General features: G+C 42.4%; 1 protein-coding gene across 2 annotated transcripts in view; it reads left to right on the top strand.

Moving 5' to 3' along the window:
- The window catches only part of arhgef2a (Rho guanine nucleotide exchange factor (GEF) 2a), a 236014-nt gene that overhangs the window by 98736 nt on the left and 113358 nt on the right, over nucleotides 1-23920 (top strand). For both annotated transcript variants that reach the window (XM_030063618.1, XM_030063619.1), the window contains 5 exons: nucleotides 2798-2907; nucleotides 5456-5599; nucleotides 7085-7335; nucleotides 16919-17044; nucleotides 18803-18920. In XM_030063618.1, the coding sequence (XP_029919478.1) occupies nucleotides 2798-2907; nucleotides 5456-5599; nucleotides 7085-7335; nucleotides 16919-17044; nucleotides 18803-18920 (749 nt within the window). The remainder of the gene's footprint in view (nucleotides 1-2797; nucleotides 2908-5455; nucleotides 5600-7084; nucleotides 7336-16918; nucleotides 17045-18802; nucleotides 18921-23920) is intronic.

Below are 23920 nucleotides of genomic sequence, written 5' to 3'. Positions count from 1 at the left end.
ACGCCATGGGCGATAGCTAGTGTGTACAGTTGGTATGCATAAAGTCATCAAAAGTGGAGCATGACCCGATATTACTATTGCCTGATATTCACATTCCCTGACTAATGGAAGTAATTTGCTGTCTAAAAAAAAATAATCTATACGTGAATATGTTTTATGGACTGGTGAGTAAAAAGAGTAACTTCTATGTGTAGGATTTCTAAAGCGCCAGGTGTCAACCATCCCATATGAATTGAGAAATAGTTTTATTGCCTGCGCTGATTTAGATGGGGTTGCAGTTTTGGGTGAGCTCCGATCTAGAACGGGTGATAACACACAATTCATGTCTCCTCCTAATATGAGGTGATGTGTGTCTATATTGGGTAAACGTGAAAAAAAACTAGTGAAGAAAGTGCTGTCCTCCCAATTTGGTGCATACACGTTTGCCAGTATGACAGGAGTGTCGTTCAATTTACCTACCACTATTATATAGCGACCAGCAGAATCTGCTTCAATTCTGGACATGACAAATGGGACTTGTTTATTGATGAGAATAGCAGTTCCTCTAGATTTGGAGTGAAAGTTGGAGTGATAAAATTGACCCACCCATCCTCCTCTTAGTCTGAAATGATCAAAGGTGTTCAAGTGGGTTTCTTGGAGGAAGGCAATCCCTACATTAAGTTGATTCAAATGTGAGAGAACTTTTTTACGTTTTACTGGATGGTTTAAGGATTTTACATTCCAGCTGATAAAAGTGATCTGGCAACCCCCTGATTTATCCACATTCACACTCAGATGTGGCTTAGCCATATTCTGTTGTAGAAGACATATATTCGAAGATAGTAGTGTATGGTAGCCATAATCATTTGAGCGTGTATAAAAAGAAACCTCTCCACTAACACATTAACAAACAAAACACAAAAAACAGAAAAAGAAAAAAACATAAAATAAACATTTGGTGCAATGGTTTCCCATCCCTTGTCACCCAAAAGAACATGGTGACGACTAAACCCCTTGCAAAAATATCCACACATTAAGTGCTTGTGTGAGGAAACACTAGTCTAGCAGATTGCTCCTATTTTGTTTAAGTTTAGTAAGAAATTTTGAGATATAAACAACAAAAATAAAAAGGTGGCGCCAATTAAACAGTAACCCGGCACCCTCTTGGTCATTTTATGCTCCTGAGAACAATTATAAAACAGATAGCCAGTAATTCAAATGGTTAATGACAAATTGAATTCTTGGTTGTAATTATCAGTAACATCAAGTTGTGGTTATGCTTATCTCCCCTATATACAGTGTTCGTATATTATGGTCATTCACTCGTCAAATAAGGATCATGGAGAGAAAGTTAAATAAATAAATAAATAAACGAAAGTTGTTTTTTTTTTGGGCGGGGGGGGGGGATATGTATAAAGAGGGGGGATATGTCAACAAAGTATTTAGGCAAGTTCAGGCCCTTCCATAACACACTAAAAGCAGTACCCTCTTAGAATATGAGTAAATTACTCGCCATTTACAGGAAAAAAGTAGGAGTAAAAAAGCCGAAGCCTTCTGAAAAGTTTAAGTGGTGCTTTAGATGAGTTTCTTGTATCTTATTGTTGACGTAGGGCGCCAAAAAAAGAGATTATATCAAATTTTACGTGGAGCTTACCCTACTCACAACCTACTCCATTAGCTGCTCGATAGCGCCCCCCCAGCTAGGCGTACTTTCTGACTCAGCCTTGGCAGCAACCCTGCTGCTAGTTGGGTGCTAAGTCCTCCTCACTCACAATAGGTATGCTGTTAGCTGCTATTGAGTTGGCTCGTTTGGGTGACATAAACCATAACACAAGGCTTGATGTTTTTGCAATTTCTTTTTCATTTATTTCAATAATGTCGAAGACTACTAGCTCTGTTACCAGGCTTGTACAGCAGGTTGACCTGATCTCTGCATTGAACCAACAGTGCTGACCAAGGTGGACGCATATTTATGTTTATGTTTGTATAATTAATGTGGGCTGCATGTAATTAATTAAAAAAAGGAAAATAAAACAAAAAAGACAGTCAAAATGTCATTTTGATGAAGTCACATTTAAAACAAAGATTTTAATTGTTTTAATAATTGAAGTCATGTTTTTCTCAGTGCTGATAACACATTATCTGAGTCACCCGCTGTACCACCAAGCAGTGTAACATTGTATTAGAATTACTGATGTAAATAACATTATAGTTTATAATCTGTTTATTCAGTCATTTGGGGTCATATATTGAGATCTGTTAGCAGTTCGATCAGTGCAATTCGTATGCCTCATCTTTATATGTTTGTGTGTGTGTGTGTGTGTGTGTGTGTGTGTGTGTGTGTGTGTGTGTGTGTGTGTGTGTGTGTATGTGTGTGTGTGTGTGTGTGTGTGTGTGTGTGCGCGCGTGCCGGTGTGTGTGCTGGTGCCTGTCAGGACAGCATACAGTGACAGTGTTGTACATAGTGATCAGTCAATGGGTGCGTATTTTGTGCTCACTGTTACATTTATATTTTGTGTTGTGTTGGTTTTTGTCTCATGTTTTATTGTATTTGTGTTGTATCTGTAATCTCTGCTGAATTTATTTCTGTCTTATTCATTACTCTTGGGTGAAAGTGTTTGCATCTTAGTGTGTGTGTGTAATCATACACTTTTGCATGAATGTGTATTTTTATCTTAATGCACGTGTTTGTGCACCAGTAGATATGCATGTTTTGTTTCTGTGTCTGCATGTATATGTTTATCCGTGTGTGTGTGTGTGTGTGTGTGTTTGTGTGTGTGTGTGTGTATTTTTATGTGTTTATGGCTGTATGCTGTAGGAACCTGAATGATGACTCTCCCCTGGGGCTGCGCAGGATCCTGTCCCAGTCCACAGACTCCCTCAGCTTCAGAACCAGAGCCATGTCGATGGAATCACTCAATGACGAGGGTAGGGCTGTGATATACAGTGGGGAGAACAAGTATTTGATACACTGCCGATTTTGCAGGTTTTCCCACTTACAAAGCATGTAAAGGTCTGTAATTTTTATCATAGGTACACTTCAACTGTGAGAGAAAATCTAAAACAAAAATCCAGAAAATCACATTGTATTATTTTTAAATAATTAATGTGCATTTTATTGCATGAAATAAGTATTTGATCACCTACCAACCAGTAAGAATTCTGGCTCTCACAGACCTGTTAGTTTTTCTTTAAGAAGCCCTCCTGTTCTCCACTCATTACCTGTATCAGCTGCACCTGTTTGAGCTCGTTACCTGTATAAAAGACACCTGTCCACACACTCAATCAGTCAGACTCCAACCTCTCCACAATGGCCAAGACCAGAGAGCTGTCTAAGGACATCAAGGAAAAAATTGTAGACCTGCACAAGGCTGGGATGGGCTACAGGACAATAGGCAAGCAGCTTGGTGAGAAGGCAACAACTGTTGGCGCAATTATTAGAAAATGGAAAAAGTTCAAGATGACAGTCAATCTCCCTCGGTCTGGGGCTCCATGCAAAATCTCACCTCGTGGGGCAGCAATGATAATGAGAAAGGTGAGGGATCAGCCCAGAACTACACGGCAGGACCTGGTCAATGACCTGAAGAGAGCTGGGACCACAGTCTCAAAGAAAACCATCGCTAACACACTACGCCGTCATGGATTTAAATCCTTCAGCGCACGCAAGGTCCCCCTGCTCAAGCCAGCACATGTCCAGGCCCATCTTAAGTTTGCCAGTGACCATCTGGATGATCCAGAGGAGGAATGGGAGAAGGTCATGTGGTCTGATGAGACCAAAATAGAGCTTTTTGGTATGAACTCCACTCGCCATGTTTGGAGGAAGAAGAACGATGAGTACAACCCCAAGAACACCATCACAACCATGAAGCATGGAGGTGGAAGCATCCTTCTTTGGGGATGCTTTTCTGCAAAGGGGACAGGACAACTGCGCTGTATTGAGGGGAGGATGAATGGGGCCAAGTATCGCGAGATCTTGGCCAACAACCTCCTTTCCTCTATAAGAGCATTGAAGATGGGTCGTGGCTGGGTCTTCCAGCATGACAACGACCCGAAACACACAGCCAGGGCAACTAAGGAGTGGCTCCGTAAGAAGCATCTCAAGGTCCTGGAGTGGCCTAGCCAGTCTCCAGACCTGAACCCAATAGAAAATCTTTGCAGGGAGCTGAAAGTCCGTGTTGCCCAGCGACAGCCTCGAAACCTGAAGGATCTGGAGAATATCTGTTTGGAGGAGTGGGCCAGAATCCCTGCTGAAGTGTGTGCAAACCTGGTTAAGAACTACAGGAAACGTCTGATCTCCGTAATTGCAAACAAAGGTTTCTTTACCAAATATTAAGTTCTGTTTTTCTGATGTATCAAATACTTATTTCATGCAATAAAATGCAAATTAATTACTTAAAAATAATACAATGTGATTTTCTGGATTTTTGTTTTAGATTCCGTCTCTCACAGTTGAAGTGTACCTATGATAAAAATTACAGACCTTTACATGCTTTGTAAGTGGGAAAACCTGCAAAATCAGCAGTGTATCAAATACTTGTTCTCCCCACTGTATAATAGCCAAACTATTAAAGCTGCAATATTTTTTCAGTGATGAAATGCATATCTTCATTCATTACAAATTATTTATGGAAACATTTCAGTCAACAGTCAACTAAGGCTATTTATTGAACATTTTAACATTTTGGAACACTTAACAACTTCAGAATATTTATGGAATGCAAACTAAGTATTGCATATGGATGCTTAATTTTTTGACCGTTGAATACCTTCATCAGTTTGGTCAATGGTGGCGCTCATGTTGTCATGCCGCGCGCATGTCTTGACTGGCTTTGTTGCGCTTGATTTGGTGCCCATTTGGTCCATTTTTTATGTAAGCAGGCATGGAAGTGCTAAACGAGAAATCAAGAGTAAGCTTTCAGCCACTTTTGAAATCATTGATTTGTTTCCATGTGAAGTGGCATTGTCACATAAACAATTTTTCAACCAACCATGTTCTAAACAAATGCGCGTTTTATTTACTAGCTTTTCAGATTTAAACACAAAGGGCCCTATCTTACACCTGGCGCAAACACAAAGTGTGATGCAGGTGTCTTTGCTAGTCTCCACCTGACACAATTGTTATGTCATGTCCAGTGACCACATTTTGTAGCAAACGCACTTCATGCATCTGAGCACCCATGGATGTGTTGGTATTAAAATAATGTGTGGTCAGGCACATTGTTGGCACATTGCAGTCTTGGGGCAGTTGAAAGTGACTGCACAACCTTTTTTTTCCATCCAATGAAATAGAAAAGTGGACTCACACAACCTAAATGCATTTGCACCATGCTCTGCAGACTGTGCAATTAGATTGCTAAAATCCAATCCAAAATCTGTAAGGCTTATTACATTTCAGGTCATTCAGTAAAGACCTTGAATTATATCATGTCTGTTAGTCTCTCCACTATTTTCATGCTGATTATCTCTTCCTGCTTAGGGGAAATCTACTATGCATCCATGCTTGAGGAGATGGAGATCGAGGGGCGGGACTTTGAGGCGGACTCGTGGAGCATGGCTGTGGACAACACCTATCTGCAGGCACACCGCAAAGATGTCATCAAGAGGCAGGATGTCATCTATGGTGATAAGAACATGCCTCTTACCTTCTAATGTTTTTGAATTATTGTAGGTGCTCTTGATGAAAAACAGGCTTTTTCTTGAAACAAGACACTCCAAAAATCTGTTGAAACCTTTGATGGTCTTTATTCTATTTGGCTTGTCTATAGGGATGCACTGATCCAGTCCTACGTATCAGAATTCGTCCAATATTGACCAAAAATGCTGGATATTGTCATTGTACATGTGCATGTGCATGTGAGTATTACTGAACATGCTGCATAACAGCCAAAAGCAGAGCAGTTGAACATATGGATGGTAATTAGTGACATATTTCTGTCTCTGATAGAAATAAGCATAGAGCAAAATGAAAATTCAAGTGCAAAAAACACCTGAACATATCATATGGAGGAGGGAGGAGAACATATCATATGTTTGGCAATGTTATCCCAGGTTTCGAATTTGTTTTTTGCCCATGACAGATCTGTGGGCTTTTTATCTGTGCTGGAGAGAACACTGCTGTCTTTCCAAAACTTTTTTTTTTTCCAGCTGGTGTTCAGCTGCTCGGTGTATTGTTCGAACTCTAACACTAACTAATGTCAACCTTTGCTATAGGTGACCATCAGTTATTGAAGGGTTGTGAGTCATTTCTTGCAAAAATCACCCAAGTAATCAGACTCAAACAAGTGATATGACCTCCATGGGTTGTTGTGTGACACTGCACTCAGGTACTTCCTGAACACAGAGTGCTTGAAGGGTACATTTGATGTATTATTCCTGTCCTTGCTAAATTCAAGATTTCATTTGCACTAGGCAAGGACAGATGAATAATAATAATAGGTTAATAATAAAAACAATTATGATACTTCAAAATAAAATAATTTAAAAAAATCTGTATACATGCCCAAAATTGACCCCCTTGAAAAAATATGTTTATTTTTTGTAAAAAGAAAGTTATTTTACAGGACACATGCCCTACTTTGTTTTATTTTTATTTATTTATTTTTTTTTTTGTGTTATTCTAAGTAAATGAAACATTAAAAAAAATCTTTTACAAATACTCAATTAATTGAAAGGATAATTGATAGAATACTGGAATACAGGCAAGTGGAAAAAATAAGTAGAGTGGACTGCAGCAAACTACTTTGGTAGATAATGATAATCCCAAACAGAATATTTCCACATGAAGGATTTAGGTGCTGTTTTGTAACTGTATTAAAAAATAAGGATTCAACATCAGATCTGTACTCGGTATCAGCTGATACTCGCAGTACTGTACTGTACTGTATCGTTACTGGGGGAGTTAAAAAAATTATATTGCTGCATCCCTAATTATAGTTTTAAAAACTTTAAAAAACTATTTACTTTACATGCATTATATGAAAGTCTCAACATTTCAGTAGTTCAAAACACCTTTTGTTCCCATGTCTTTGGCTTTTGCACCTCCTCACAATAGAGGTATATGATGATTGGATGTAGTTACATGACTGAGGGCTTATGTCCTCCTCAGAGCTGATCCAGACAGAGCTGCACCACATGCGGACACTGCGCATCATGGACCGGGTCTATCGGCAGGGCATGCTAGAAGAGGTTCAGCTAGACCATGGCACAGTGCATTCCATCTTCCCCTGCCTAGACCGGCTGACTGTGCTGCATTCTGGCTTCCTGGCACGACTCCTCCTGCGGCGCAACCACAGCCTGCAGGCAGGATCCACTTCCAACTTTACTATCCACCAGCTGGGGGACATATTACTAGAGCAGGTTCCTATCACAGACACACACACACACACACACACACACACACATACACATACACACACACACACACACACACACACACACACACACACACACACACACACACACACACACACCTAAGCTAGGTATTTATTTTAGGAATCAATCATGTTTTAACAATGTCTCCAGAAAAAAGCTAGTTGATTATGGTGACCTGCTGTATATGCATGCCTCTGCTAAATGTCGGTTAGACACTGTGTATCACAGTGCTCTGCAGTTTATCACAGGCGAGTTCAGTGGCCTTTTGGCAAATATTTATCTCCCCACTTAAATCTCTGGGTATATCTCAGTTTTAAACACTTTTTATGTCCTACGCTCAACTGGCTCTCTACTATTGATCTAAGGTTTGTACTAAACATGGTTTTGTTTTGTATGTTTCATAATGTATGTTCTTAACTTGTTTATTGTGAGTCATTTTGGAACTGCTGTTGCTGTCTTGGCCAGGGCTACCTTATAAAAAAGATCTAGCATTCTAAGCTGGGACTTTACCTGGTTATATAAAGGTTAAAAAATAAATTAATTAAAATAAATAAATAAATGAAATGAAATGAAATGAAAACATCTCACCTCTAAACTATTCTTCTGGCAGTAGGGATGATATGCAGTTTTTGTTGCTGCCCTGGGCTGCAAGTTGACAATGCATTCAGAAAGTATTCAGACCCCCCCCTTCACTGTTTTCACTTTTGTTATGTTGCAGGCTGATGCTTCAGTCTTTTAAATTCATTTTTTCTCTCATTAATCCACATTCAGTACCCCATAATGACACAGTGAAAACAGAATTTTCAAAATTTTTGCAAATTTATTCACAAGGAAACACTGAAATATCACATTGACATAAGTATTCAGACACTTTGCAACAACACTTTAGCTCAGGTGCCTCTTTTCTCTTGATGGTTGCTGAGATGTTTCTACCTTTTCCCTGTGGTAAATAAAATTGATTGGACATGATTTGGAAAGCCACACACCCAAGCCCGGAGTGGCTAATCGGGAGGACCGGGAGAATTCCCAGCGGGCCGGTCTGATGTTTGGGCCGCAAGGGCTTTTATTCTTTTTTTGGGGGGGGGGTGGTGTTCAGTCCAGTCATGCCAGTGGGTTGATCACGTATGCTGCTTACCGCTGTCCCTGGGCCGCCTCCGCCTCCACTGGCAGCTCTTTTTTTTTTTTTTTTTTTTTTTTTTGCAGACGCACCCTGACGTAACACGTCCGTGCACTTGGTCAGTGGAAAGAGCAAGGGTGGTGCGGAGAAGGCAAGGATTAAAAAGAGGAAAGCTCTGGAAACAGACTCAGCCAAATGTGCTAAAATTGGCAACTTTTTCATTAAAACGAGCTCGCCGTTTGAAACAACAAATGAGGACGATGAAACGGGTAAGGCAAGAAGTTGAACTTTGCCTGCAAACCACCGTTCAAGTTAATTAATCATCAAGTCAATGAATTGTAACCAGTGGCGGTTCTGCCTATGTTGCCGCCCTAGGCTAGGCGAAAAAAACTGGCTTGCGCCCTTGCATATAATTTAAATAATAGTATGATGCAACGCCACATAACTGGGAAACTTTGTCTTGTAGCTCCTCAGAGTCACAAGCAAGATCCAGCACCAAGCACCAGCCATGAGCCCACAAGTCCAGAGTGGGCAGGTAGGATTGCTCATTGAGTGAATATTATTAGAATTAATATGATGAAGAGTATGGTGTAGACCTGCTCTATATGAAAAGTGTCCTGAGATGCTAGATGATTCAGCACTACATTAATGAAACTGACCTGAATTGATCAGAAGGCTTTGTAAAAAGGGGAGATTTGTGCTGAGAATTATGACAATTTTTAAAATGTGATTTGGTGTCAGAAGCAGAGCCAGGAGCCAGTAGTGATGAGGGGATTGCTCCTGTCAGTATGGAAGGAACAGGTGAGCTGTTGTAACAGAGTGTGTGAACAAGCAAGCATTAGTTCCAATACAACCACTTTCTATGCTCAAAAGATAGTAGTGACCCGTTATATTTTTTGATTTTAATAATAATAGGTTGTGATCTAAAGTGGGCCGGTCTGAGGCATGAAACTCCAGGGCTGAAAATGAGTCCCACTCCGGCCCTGCACACACCTCTCTATAGAAGGCCTCACAGCTGACAATGCATATCAGAGCAAAAATCAAGCTATGAGGTCAAAGGAACTGCCTGCAGAGGTCAGAGACAGGATTGCTGCAAGGCACAGATCTGGGGAAGGCTACAAAAATTTTTCTGCTGCACTGAAGGCGATTCTCAAATGGAAGAAGTTTGGCGCAGGCAGAACTCTTCAAAGAGCTGGTCGCCCGGCCAAATTTAGCAATCGTGGGACCAGATTCTCTGGTCTGATGAAACCAATATTGAACTGTTTGGCCTCAGTTCCAAACGTTATGTCTGGAGGAAAGCAGGCACCGCTCATGACCTGCCCAATGCCATCCCAACAGTGAAGCATGGTTGTGGCAGCATCATGCTGTGGGGCTGTTTTTCAGCAGCAGGGACTGGGAGATTGGTCAAGGTTGAGGGGAAGCTGAATGAAGCAATGAATGAAGACTGGGCCGAAGGTTCACCTTCCAGCATGACAGTGACCCTAAGCACACAACCAAGATAACACAAGAGTGGCTTAGGGACAACTCTGTGAATGTCCTAGAGTGGCCCAGTCAGAGCCCTGACTTGAACCCTATGCAACATCTCTGGAGAGACCTGAAAATGGCTGTCTACCGACAGTCCCCATCAACCTGGCCTGAGAGGATTTGCAAAGAAAAATGGCAGAAAATCCCGCAATCCAGGTGTGCAAAACTTGTTGCATCATACCCAAAAAGACTGGAGGCTGTAGTTGCTGCCAAAGGTGCTTCAACTAAGTACTGAGTAAATGGTCTGAATAGTTATATTAATGTGATATTTCAGTTTTTCCTTGTTAATAAATTTGCAAAAATTTCTAAAATTCTGTTTTCACTTTGTCATTATGGGGTACTGAGTGTAGATTGAGAGAAAAATGAATTTAAACAATTGTAGCATCAGGCTGCAACATAAAAGTAAAAAAAAAAAAAAAAAAAAAAAGCAAAGGAGGTCTGAATACTTTCTGAATGCACTGTATCAAGGTATCATATGACTGTCAGACGGAAAGGATTTTAGCAGTTCCTGGGGGGAAACAAGCAGCGTTGTTTTTTTTAGTCTGTGAAGTGGAGAGTAGAAAAGATTGTGAGAACAGAGTTGTTCATGCCCTTGTGGATTTTTACATGTTTACACTCACACACACGCACCAGGCAGAGAAACACTTTGGACAGGTTCATCACAAAGTAAACACATGATGAAATAAATACAAAGCTGATCATCAACCGCTGGCTTAGGAGCTCTGGTACCAAGTACACTTATAAGCTACCTTATGTTTGAACATGGTGTTTGCCAGACCTGTGTTCAAGGGTGGGCTTTTTTTTTCTTCTCTCTCTCTCTCTTTAAGTTAAATGTCCATCACATTAAATCTCTGTGATGACTTCCGGGCTATTCTGCATCTTATTGGCTTACCTGATACTACTTTAACCAATCAAACTCCTCTTACCTAAAACCTGACCAATCCCAACCAATGATTCAGGGTTCATGTTCGCAAGCCGTGTGAGGGAGGAGAGTGAGTGAGGGAGAGAGACTTAATGTTAGTCTGTTAAAAAACTTGATCGGTGTGAATTAATTACAAATATGGATGCCAAACAATTTTAAAATTATTTTAGCAAGAACAATGCCCGGCTGCGAGTTGAAGTTGAGGAAGAGCGTGACTCCAGTGCTGGCTAGCAACATTCATGCTACACTATGTCTAACATTAGTTATAAAATGACATAAAATGACTGCGTGGCTGAAAAGACAATGATCTGCTATGATCTGTGAACTGCTATGTCATACATGATACAGGGATACAAGGGCAGAGATGTGTTAAGTCCATAACAGGTTCTCTGTTATGTTGATTGCCAGGAACTTGAAACTGCTCACTTGCTCCACCTCAGCCCCATTGATGTAGAAAGTGTTGTGTGTCTTTGCCTCCTTTTTTCTAAAATCAACTATCAGCTCTTTGGTTTTGCTGACGTTGAGCAGTAGGTTGTTTTCTGTGCACCATTCTGCAAGATGGTTGATTTCCTCCCAATATGAAAACTCATCATTGTTGGAAATCCGGCCGATGATGGTGGTGTCATCCGCGAACTTCACAATAGAGTTCTCTCCATGTCGGGGGTTGCAGTCGTGGGTGTACAGCGTGAACAGGAGGGGGCTGAGCACACAGCCCTGGGGGCTCCGGTGTTGAGCACTAGAGTGGAGGAGGAGAGACTGCCAGTCCGAACTGACTGGGGTCTGTTTGTGAGGAAGTCCAGTATCCAGTTGCAGAGAGTGGTACTGATGCCCAGAGTGTTCAGTTTTCCAATCAGCTTCATGGGGGAGATTGTGTTGAAAGCTGAGCTGAAATCAACAAACAGCATTCTGGTGTAGGTGGCAGGGATGTTGTTCTTTATGTGCTGGAGAACCAGTTTCTCAAAGCAAAGTAATTTAGATCAGACACTGCAGACTTTTTAGGCACAGGGATGATGATGGTGGCTGTTTTGAAGCAGGTGGGAACACTCTCCTGTGACAGCGATCTGTTGAAAATGTCAGTAATGACATCTACTAGCTGGTTGACACATGTTTTCAGTACACGGCCAGGGATGTTGTCAGGCCCAGCAGCTTTACTCATATTCACTTTCAGCAGGACTTTCCTCACAACCACTGTGGATACTGACAGTGGCCGGTCCTCTGGAGGCGGAGTAGACTTTACAGCTGACTCCCTGTTGAGGAGATCAAAGCGAGCATAAAATGTGTTTAGCTCGTCTGGTAACGTGGCCTCACACATGATGGGAGCGCTCCTGCTTTTGTAGCCTGTAACACTTTTGACCACCTGCCACAAGTCTTTGCTGTTGTTGGTGTTGAGGTCTCTCTCCAGTCTCTGCTGATGCCTTCACTTTGCCTCCTTGATGCCAGCTTTCAGTTCTGCTCTGGCAGTGTGGTAAGCTTCTTTGTCACCTGACTTACAGGCAGCTTTTTTGGCTCTACATAGAGCTCTCATCTCTCCATTCATCCAGGCTTTCTCATTAGGGAATGATTTAACTGTCCTTATTTTTACCACATCATCAGCACATTTGCTGATGTATGATGTCACTGATGATGTGTATTCTTCAAGGTCAATATGGTTCTCCTGGGTAGCAGCATCTTTGAACATCTGCCAGTCTGTGCATTCAAAACAGTCCTGTAGAGCCGCTGCAGCTTCATCTGTCCACACTTTAACTGTTTTTACAGTTGGTTTGACCCTTTTTGTCAGCTGGATGTAAGTAGGCAGGAGAAGCAGGGAGATGTGGTCTGACTGGCCAAAATGAGGATGAGGGAGGGCTCTGTAGCTTCCAGAAATATTGGTGTAGACATGGTCCAGTGTGTTGTTTCCTCTGATGGGGATGTGGACGTGCTGGTGGAATCTTGGCAGAACAGTTCTGAGGTCTGTTTGATTAAAATCCCCAGCAACAATAACAGCATCTGGCTGTTTTGTCATGTGACTGCTGATGACCTCATGCAATTCCTGGAGTGCATTTTTTGAATTTGCCTCCGGTGGAATGTAAACAGCAGCAACAAACACACTTGTGAATTCTCTAGGCAGGTAATATGGCCGACATCTCAGCAGTAAAAACTCAATGTCAGGTGAACATTTTCCATCCACTCTGACTGCACCTGAGCACCAAGCATCGTTGATGTACACCCCCTCTTGTCTTACCGGAGTCTTGTGTTCTGTCGGCCCGGAACAGGCTCCGCCCGTCCAGTGCTAAAGCCTAATCCGGTATGCTGTTATGGAGCCACGTCTCTGTAAGGATGAGAGCACCGCAGTTCCTGGTTTCTCTTTGCTGGGTCAGCCTGAGCCTTATCTCATCCATTTTATTTTCCTGCGACCAGACATTTGCCAGGAGTAGGCTGGGTAGCGGGACAGCCTTGGGTCCAAACCTTCTTAGCTTAAGTCTTACCCCGGCTCGTTTCCCTCTCTTCCTGGGTTGACTGCACCGCTTGCGATGACGTCTGATCCGAATGTTTTGGTTGTCGGATCTTGAGATGCTGAGAGCGGATATTGTCTCAAGGTCCGCGGCACTCAATGCGATTATTGCACTTCCTCTTCTGATATTGACGAGTGTATTACTGTCATAAGTAATACACCCACAAGTGACACGATTCTCAGCAATAAAAACGGGAGAATTGCTCCTCTTTATGGTGAAATTGAGGGAGCCACCAGCTGCTGCATGCATATGCGCCGCCGTTGCCATGGTAAATACAGGCCATGTTTGCCGTTATCACTGTTTTTATAGATATTTCATATGCATGCACTATGCAATTTTAGTTCTGCTACGTTAATTGACCCTTAAAGGACCCCACCGCACGTTACTGTCTGTCTGTCTGCAAGGGTGGACTGGCATACGGGGAAACCGGGGATTTCCCCGATGGGCCGGTGGCCCAGCCACAATATACAAGACCAGACACAATATACTCTACAGCAAACTTTTGCCTTTGGCTGATAAAGTGATGCTGTTTGTTGGGACCTGATTAATTACTGAGGCTATATTCAGATGAATTAGTTTTACAAAATGGAGTTAAAAGAAAGTTTGATTGTACCATTTTTAAGCTACGTTGAGTTATGTGTATTTTCTTTGGCAGTACAATGATCCCTTGCAATGTGAGTCATCACATCCTCTGCGATCCTCTTCACCCCTGGCTACTTCAACTTTCTTAAGAGGTTCTCTGAAACTGAACAAGTTTCAGATCAGTTGCACAAGTGCCTCATAAGTCAGCATTGAAGTAACAGAAAAAGTTAATTGAAAGCTTCACCACATTTTTGATTCAATTCATTTTTTTTCTTTTCTTTTTGTTTCTACAAGTTACCTGCCAGTGTAGAGGGAGGAAAGGAGGAGTGGAGTTGTATATTTACAAATGGAGTTTGTGCTCTTGTCACCCTCTAGTGGTCACAGAATTGCTATTTTTCTAAATTGCTTTTTTTTATAATTCTATTTTATAAGTAAAAAAATAATTGTCTGTCTTTTCTTTTTTTAGACCACAGTCCGGGAGCCATAGCGTTGAACCTGGTTTTGCAGGGTATTAGGGCTGAACAATTTGGGAAAATAATCTAATTGCGATTTTTTTCCCCCAATATTGCGATTGCTATTTAATATGGAATTTTTTATAGTAACACACACACACACACACACACACACACACACACACACACGACATGAGATTACATCTTACCAATGGCAAGATGTAATCTGTGCCCAAAACACTGGAGCCTCATCAATTCATTCAGCTGATGCTTTGTCTGTCGTGATACAGACATGTTTTTCCTCGTGGAGATCCCAGCTGGCAAGCCCCTCTCTCAGGCCAGCTGCAATATTATCCCCTGTGTGGTCGTCTGGGAAATAGTTTGCTTGTAGGCAGTGAGCTTTGAGGTTGAAGTCCTCATCAATAAAATGTACTGTGAGACTCTGGTGTGGCTCAGCTGTGCGGCTTGACCACAGATCAGTTGTTGCAAAAAACTCCACAGTTTTAAGCTCCGCGGCAACTTTATCTTTACACTTTCTGTACAGCTCCGGTATGGCAGTCTGACTAAAGTATGAACGGGAGGGTATACTGTACCGTTTATCCAGTGTATATATCAATGCCGTGAACCCAGGCTTGGTCACTGTGCTGACAGGCGCCATATCTTTTGCAATGAACGCTGTTATTGCTCGAGTGATTTCCCTGTGCCGTTTTGAAGTACGCTCATACAGGGTACGCTCATATTTGGCTTGCCAGGCGCACTGGTGCTCGGCATTTTTGGCCAGACAACTGCCATATATGGTTTTGTGGTATTTTTTTTAAGTGCTGGAACAAGTTTGTAGTGTTACCCCGTGAAATAGCAACGGTAGCACGGCATGTTCTGCACAACACCTGCCGCTGCGCAACATCTTCTTTTTTGAAACCAAAATAATTCCACACCACCAACATGCTGTTCCTCTTTGAGACTAAAGTCTCACTTGTGTCAGTTTTTGACTGCTTCGTTGAGCCAGAGGACATTGCGCAACAGGTTAAAGGGCAGGATGAAAAGTTTGTGTGGCTGAGAGCTCCACTCACTGTAGCTCGCGTCTCGTGACCAACTTGTAATCGTGCAAGTTGCCGTTAGGAAATCGCTTTATCATATCGCGATATTATCACAAATGCAATTAATCGTTCAGCCCTACTGGGTATTAACACAATTTTTGTTTGCTGATTCTTGTAGCTTAGGGGTACCTCTTCAGAATACAAGAGAGTGAGATCCCTTCAGCATTTTCAAATATTAACCCCTTAATGCCTAAAGTGCCAAAATCCCACACAAATAAGGATATATGAGCTTTCATAAAAACACTCAAATAAAATGTATCACATTTACTTCCTCTAGTCACGAAGGGGGTCATGTACAATGACTTTTGATTACAAATGAATTAATATTAAGCCTATGCCTTTTGATATTTTCAGATATTAACCCCTTTAAGCCTGAACCTCCCTGGGAAATCATGATTTTGTAAGGTTGTACTGAAGACTCTGCATACTCAGTATACAGGGCAGAGGTACTGTGGTGTGTGTTAAAAGCTGACTGACTGACTGGCTAGCAGGAATTGAGGTATGCATGCTTTTTATTTTGCGTGTAACTATATTCTTATTATTATATTATGTTGCAACCATTTCATCTAACTGTAATGTGCCTTGCGATTCTATATAATGTCACTGGCAAAAAAGCAGACTTAGATTCCTGGACTCGAAGGACGTTTAACTATCCTAGCTACTCATTCTACCCAGTTACTGGCATTGTGGTCAAATAAATTGACCAGTTACACTTGGGCAAAAAAGATTTCTGGTTAATTTTTATTGGCAGGAGGTGGAAAGTGTGTTTAAAAATTCTCCCAAAAGAAGCGGGGACAGTCCAAGTGTGAGTAGGAGGAGAGCTGATCCAGTTTGTATACTGGCAGAAAGAGTTGTGTGTGTGAACAGGGAGAGTTTGTGCACACGGGGAGACTTTTTCTGAGCACGATAATCAGAACAATAATTGTAAGCATCTAAAATCCATGTTAGAACAAAAGCAGTTCTGGTCACTTTTCCACTTTTGACTTCTGTGGCTAAAGCACCCTCTTACAGTTTATCAGTGAGTAACATTAACTCAGATTACATTGTAGTCAGAACACCGTGGCTGATGCAGAAACTATTGTTCATGCTTTTGTCACATCTCACCTTGATTACTGTCATGTTCTGTACTCTGGTCTGTCTGCCTCTAGTATAAAAAGTCTTCAGCAGCCCCTTAAACAGTGTAACTGGCCTTTACATAAACCGAAACTGTCAGTTGTCAGTTACATAGCATTGAGAGTGAGAGCTCTTTCTCTCTGGTACAGCAACATTTACTTTTAACTTTTTCATTTGAGCAGAGAAAAAAAATGTTATCAATGCTAAAAGTCTCTCTCTTTTGCTCTCTTTCTCACATACATAAACTGACTGTTGTATTTTTCTCCAAGTTCTCAGGTCAGTGTGCAGATGAGATGATGAAGACCTACTCTGAATTCTGTAGCCGTCACATGAAGGCTGTCAAACTGTACAAGGAACTGCTGGCCAGAGACAAGAGGTTCCAGTACTTCATACGGGTAAGATAGATAGATAGATGGATAGATGTAAGAGTGGGGGTGATTCAATCAGAACACCGCCTCTTTTGGGGTTGTCCCAGTAGTTCCCCTGGTCAAGCACGTTCTACATATAAAGGCTAATTCCTGACCACAGCAGCCTAGGTTTGATTTAACCCCAGGCCATTTGTTGCATCAGAATGCTGAAAAAAACACCACCTGTTTCTATTCCTCTCGCCCCCTTGGTCAAGGATTATTTTACCAATGTCATGTTATATCAGAGGCGATGAGGATTAGCAAAGCACTGCAATCTACACAAAATTTCTCACATCAGCTCCACTTCTATAAACTTTTTCACAAGTGAGCTCTACAGCAGTTTTAGCTATGAAACATTGGCTATGCATATTGTTGTATTGCTGGGAGTATTGGCATTGCTGTAACTGGATTACTTTTCCTGCTGTAGGCCAGTTATTAGGGGCCGGGCAAGCTAAGCTGGCAGGTCCCTCTTGTATTCCTGCGTGTTCTTCTTTCTTTCTTTCTTCCGAGGAAATCCTACTTCTCATGCGCGAAAAATCACCAAATTTTGCACAAAGGTTCAGTCCCTGCAGAGATTACCTCAGCTGCAAACACAAGCCGATAGTCTGATGGTGGTGCTATAGCAAGCCTCTAAATTTCAAAACTTTGAAAATTCATAACAAATCAACCATATGTGCTCAGCTTTGCAACTTTCACAAAATGTAACCCCTAATACTGAAAAACTTTTGTACACTTAAACCTATTGCAAATTATTGAAATCCATCACTCTGATTTTTTTTCAAAAGCTGTAAACTTATTAAACCTATCTCCTCCCACAATTTTTGCTCAAATGTCACCAACCTTGCTACAGATCATCTTCAGACTGTCCTACACAAACGATCCACACAGATTTTTGATTTATCAAAAATTGGGCCTACAGTGCATCAAAATGTTTGACTGTAAACGGTGCTGTAAACATACACTTGCAAATTCTTGGTAAATAAATCTTCAGTGTTCATGAAAAAAATTTGAACAAAATTTTGGAGTCATGGTAGATGATGTATGTCAAATTTCAGAATTTGATCTCAAAAACTCAGCTTGACTACATAAAAAAAAACAGCTTTGCATTACTGTTCAAAATTGTGTTGTTACCTGATCTTCATTCATTTTAGAGCTGTACAGTCCCAGTGAAGCTCTCATTTTCACAACAGGTGAAGGATGTAATGGACTGTGGATGTATTACATTTGCAAAGACCAACCAAAGTACCACCATATGCATAAAATTGTGAACTGAACTATCAGTTAGATTTCTCTGCGTTTCGTGCAGAGCTCTTGCTTGCAACATACTTGTGACTTAGTAGGAATTACATGAGCATGTACTGTCTGTTATTCATCTCTGTTTCATCTCATTTTCAGAAAATTGAATAAATCTAATACTAGGAGCAATGTGTAATCAAGGTGGTAAGAGCTGAGTTGGCCTTCTCCACAGGATGATGTTGGCTTGATGGCAATGGTGATGATTGTGATGATGATGAAGGCCTGAATGTTAGACAAACTAGCTTGGAAGTAGTTGTGCCAATGCCATTACTGATAGCGTGACTAATACTGAACTGTTTGTCCCAGGTGCTATTTGCAGATGTATATGGATATGTCATAGTACTGTAACCATTTTTGGTAATTTGGCTAATTAAATGTATTCCTGTGACAGAATAAGTGCTATGAAACAAATTTTCAAAATGTAATTAGCCTCTGTCTCTCTCTGATCAGCGGGGGAGTCGGGGACCCCTGCTGCGTCGCCATGGTATCCAGGAGTGTATCCTGCTGGTAACTCAGCGAATCACCAAGTATCCAGTCCTGATTCAACGTATCTTGGACAACACCAAGGGTGAGGCTCACATTGACTATCCCGGTTTAAAGGGATAGTTCACCCTTTTTGGACACAAAGTTATAGGAAATCCTCCCCTGGCAGTGTAGTGCATGAAAAGTGTTTTTTTTTTTTTTTTTTTTTTACTTAAGTTGTCCGCTGGGCAAAGTACTGGCCTGCTGAAGTGCTGAAATAGGTACTTCCAGCTAGTTTGCTGTGGTCACAACAATAAAAAGTTCTAATTATCAAAACATCATGCATTCAAAATAGCAATACATTTCTGTCACAAAACCAACTCTGGAAAAAAACTTCACAATCAGTTGAAACCATTTTCACTCCATCAGTATCAGTAGATACGAGTAGGCTAGGCCCTCATTGACATAGCATTATTTTCTGACAGAAGAGAGGCACTTGCAAGGCCCTGCAAAGAGTCTCAATCCAGTGTCTCATCAGAAACGGCGTGGGTTTTGTTTCTATTACAAGAATATCTGGACATATCATCAGTCTACGAGTGGTGCTCTCTGAAATAGCATGCAATATGTTTGACCTGCGATGCTGACAACTCTTGACTGTCTTTTATGTTGGTCATCCTTACTAGGCTATAACAATTACACTTTCTCGTTGAAGAAGACAATAATAATAATGGCCATCATGTCTACCATGGCAACGGCGGCGCATATACATGCAGCAGCTGGTGCCTCCCTCAACTTTAGCATAACAAAACAAAAAAGGAGCGATTCTCTCATTCTTACTCCTGAGAATTGTATTACTTATGACAGTAATACACTCGTCAATATCAGAAGAGGAACTGCAATGATTGGATTAAGTGCAGTGGACCTTGAGACAATCTCTGCTCTCAGCATTTCAAGATCTGACAATCAAAACACTTGGACCAGACGTCATCGCAAGCGGTGTGGTCGACCCAGGAAGAGAGGGAAATGAGCCGGGATACGACTTAAGCTACGAAAGCTTGGACCCAAGGCTGTTCCACTACCCAGCCTACTCCTGGAAAATGTCCGGTCACAGGACAATAAAATGGATGAGATAAGACTCAGGCTGACCCAGCAAAGAGAAACCAGAAACAGGTGGCTCCATAACATACCGGGTATGAGGCTTTAGCACTTGACGGGCGGAGCCTGTTCTGGGCTGACAGACAGGGCCGGCTTTTGGAATAGGCGGTATAGGCAGTTGCCTACGGCGCCACCTGCTGGAGGGGCGCCACTAGCGGCCAGAGGGGCACCGGAAGTGGTTGTTTACCGGCGTGTATACATCAATGATGCTTGGTGCACAGGTGCAGTCAGTGTGGATGGAAAATGTTCACTTGACCTTGAGTTTTTACTACTGAGATGTCAGCCATATTACCTGCCTAGAGAATTCACCACTGTAGCTGTGTCCCAATTCAGGGTCTGCATCCTTCGAAGGCCGCATTTGAAGGCCAGTTACGTCACAACACTGCGCGAAGTCCTGTCCCAATTCATCCAGAGCCGAAGGATCCTTCAGATGCGCACTTCAAATGCGGCCTCCTTTTCAGCCGTTGGTAGCCGATTCGAAGGCTGCACCGCGACTAGCCTTTGCGGGCTCCCGTATCCCAAAATGCTTTGCGTGCTGCTGCTCAGTCAGAGAAAAGTTCAGATTTCACATTATAAATATTCGTTTATTACTCATTTGAACATCCAACGCCGTATATGTTAAGCCAAAACCCCTGTTCTGTCTTGTCTGACAGAAAGAAACGTTATATTTCGGTCTCCGGAGTTTGTTGTCATGGAAACGGCGGTAATGGCGGTTACGCAACCAGGAAATACTCCGAAGGCTAGACCGTCCCATTTCGTTGCCGTTAGTTGACGGGGGAGGATGCTTCGGTTGAAGTCCGGGTCCTCCGAAGGACCCGGACTTTGAAGGATGCAGACCCTGAATTGGGACACAGCTTGTGTTTGTTGCTGCTGTATATATTCCACCGGATGCAAATTCAAAAAATGCACTCCAGGAATTGTATGAGGTCATCAGCAGTCACATGGCAAAGTAGCCAGATGCTGTTATTATTGTTGCTGGGGATTTTAATCAAACGGACCTCAGAACTGTTTTGCCTAGATTCCACCAGCACGTCCACATCTCCACCAGAGGAAACAACACACTGGACCATGTCTACACCAGTGTTCCTGGCAGCTACAGAGCCCTCCCTCATCCTCATTTTGGCCAGACCACATCTCCTTGCTTCTCAGACCACATCTCCTTGCTTCTCCTGCCTACTTACATCCAGCTGACAAAAAGGGCCAAACCAACTGTAAGAACAGTTAAAGTGTGGACAGATGAAGCTACAGCAGCTCTACAGGACTGTTTTGAATGCACAGACTGGCAGATGTTCAAAGATGCTGCTAACCAGGAGAACCATATTGACCTTGAAGAATACACATCATCAGTGACATCATACATCAGCAAATGTGCTGATGATGTGGTAAAATAAAGGACAGTTAGATCATTCCCTAATGAGAAAGCCTGGATGAATGGAGAGGTGAGAGCTCTATCTAGAGCCAAAAAAGCTGCCTGTCAGGTGACAAAGAAGCTTACAACACTGCCAGAGCAAAACTGAAAGCTGGCATCAAGGAGGCAAAGCGAAGGCATCAGCAGAGACTGGAGAGAGACCTCAACACCAACAACAGCAAAGACTTGTGGCAGGTGGTCAAAAATGTTACACGCTACAAAAACAGGAGCGCTCCCATCATGTGTAAGGCCACGTTACCAGACGAGCTAAACACATTTTATGCTCGCTTTGATCTCCTCAACAGAGAGTCAGCTGTAAAGTCTACTCCGCCTCCAGAGGACCGGCCACTGTCAGTATCCACAGTGGATGTGAGGAAAGTCCTGCTGAAAGTGAATATGAGTAAAGCTGCTGGGCCTGATAACATCCCTGGCCGTGTACTAAAAACATGTGTCAACCAGCTAGTAGATGTCATTACTGACATTTTCAACATATCACTGTCACAGGAGAGTGTTCCCACCTGCTTCAAGACAGCCACCATCATCCCTGTGCCTAAAAAGTCTGCAGTGTCTGATCTAAATGACTACTGCCCTGTGGCACTCACCCCCATCCTGATGAAGTGCTTTGAGAAACTGGTTCTCCAGCACATAAAGAACAACATCCCTGCCAGTCTGGACCCTCAGCAGTTTGCATTCAGAACCAACAGATCCACAGAGGATGCCATCTCCACTGCTCTCCATTCAGTCTTCACTCACCTTGAGAAAAGCAACACCTACATCAGAATGCTGTTTGTTGATTTCAGCTCAGCTTTCAACACAATCTCCCCCATGAAGATGATTGGAAAACTGAAAACTCTGGGCATTAGTACCACTCTCTGCAACTGGATACTGGACTTCCTCACAAACAGACCCCAGTCAGTTCGGATTGGCAGTCTCTCCTCCTCCACTCTAGTGCTCAACACCGGAGCCCCCCAGGGCTGTGTGCTCAGCCCCCTCCTGTTCACGCTGTACACCCACGACTGCAACCCCTGATACAGAGAGAACTCTATTGTGAAGTTTGTGGATGACACCACCATCATTGGCCGGATTTCCAACATGCATTTCCAACATGCATGCAATTGCATTTAGTTGGACCATCATTTATTTTTCAACAGGACAATGACCCCAAACACACCTCCAGGCTGTGTAAGGGCTATTTGACCAAGAAGGAGAGTGATGGAGTGCTGCGCCAGATGACCTGGCCTCCACAGTCACCTCACGTTTTGTGTTATTTCACACTTTTTTGCTTACTACATAATTCCATATGTGTTCATTCATAGCTTTGATGCCTTCAGTGAGAATCTACAATGTAAATAGTCACTAATTACTACACTAAAACTATTATGGATAGCAATGACTAAAATGTGACTAAGACTAATAAGCATTTTTGTCAAGAAGACTTAAGGCGTGTCCCAATTCAGGGTCTGCGGGCCCAGACTTCGAAGGACCCGGACTTCGAAGCGTCCTCCCAGTCAACGAAATGGGACGGTCTAGCCTTCTGAGTATTTCCTGGTTGCGTAACCGCCATTACCGACGTTGCCATGACAACAAACTCCGGAGACCGAAAAGGATCGATAAGAAAGAAAGACAGGAAAGACAGACAAAAAGAAAGACAGAAAGACAACTCGAATGATGGACCCAGAGACAATTGTCCTAATTTTTTTGTTATTCCTCGCACTGGAGGAAGAGGAGAGGAGAGTCCGTTCTCTGCGCCGGCGAGTGATGTATCTCCGGATGAGAGAGGACCGTGTTGAGGTAGGCTAAACTTTTTAATTAACGGTTAGGGATAATTGGTATACAAATAGCCTGCATTACATTAATGCTAGATCGGTTAACTGTAGATCAGGTTGTGGTTAATGCCATATAACCCTGATTAGCCTAATAGTTAAAAACCCTGACCTTGATTTAATAATAAAAATAGATTACATATTTTGGTAATGAATCATCCAAACTAGATTGATAAGCCTAGATGGAATGATAGGTGGATAAACAGATTTTGCGTTATGTATTTAAGTTAAAAAATGAACTAGATTCTTGTTATAAACTAAAAAACTTTTAAACTTTTTCTTCTCCTCTTCTTCCACTCCTTCAGACAAGACCGATGTACTGCAGAATTAACCTGGCCGTACCTGTCCTAGACAGATTTTTTAATGGCCAAGACACCAGGCAGGATTTCAGGCTGAACAGAGAGTCCCTGGCAGTGCTGCTGAACCTGCTCCACCAGGATCGGAGGCATGGATGGGGTGCCACACTGGAGACCCTGGTGTTCCTCTTCTGGCTGGCAAGTGGGGCATCGTACAGGGTGGTTTCCAGGGTGTTTGGGATGCCTCGCTCCACTGTCCAGCGGATCGTCCACCGAGTTACTGAGAAGGTGGTGGCCATTCGCCAAAAGGTCATCCACCTCCCAAAGACCGCAGAAGACCTGGCAGCAGTAACTCGGGGGTTTGCAGGGCTGGCAAGACACCAAGCTTTTTCTAAAGCTGCTGGTGCGATCGACGGCGGCCATG

Source organism: Myripristis murdjan, chromosome 11 (assembly GCF_902150065.1).
Source record: "Myripristis murdjan chromosome 11, fMyrMur1.1, whole genome shotgun sequence".
Lineage (NCBI taxonomy): Eukaryota > Metazoa > Chordata > Actinopteri > Holocentriformes > Holocentridae > Myripristis > Myripristis murdjan.
This window is presented reverse-complemented; position numbering and strand designations above follow the sequence as displayed.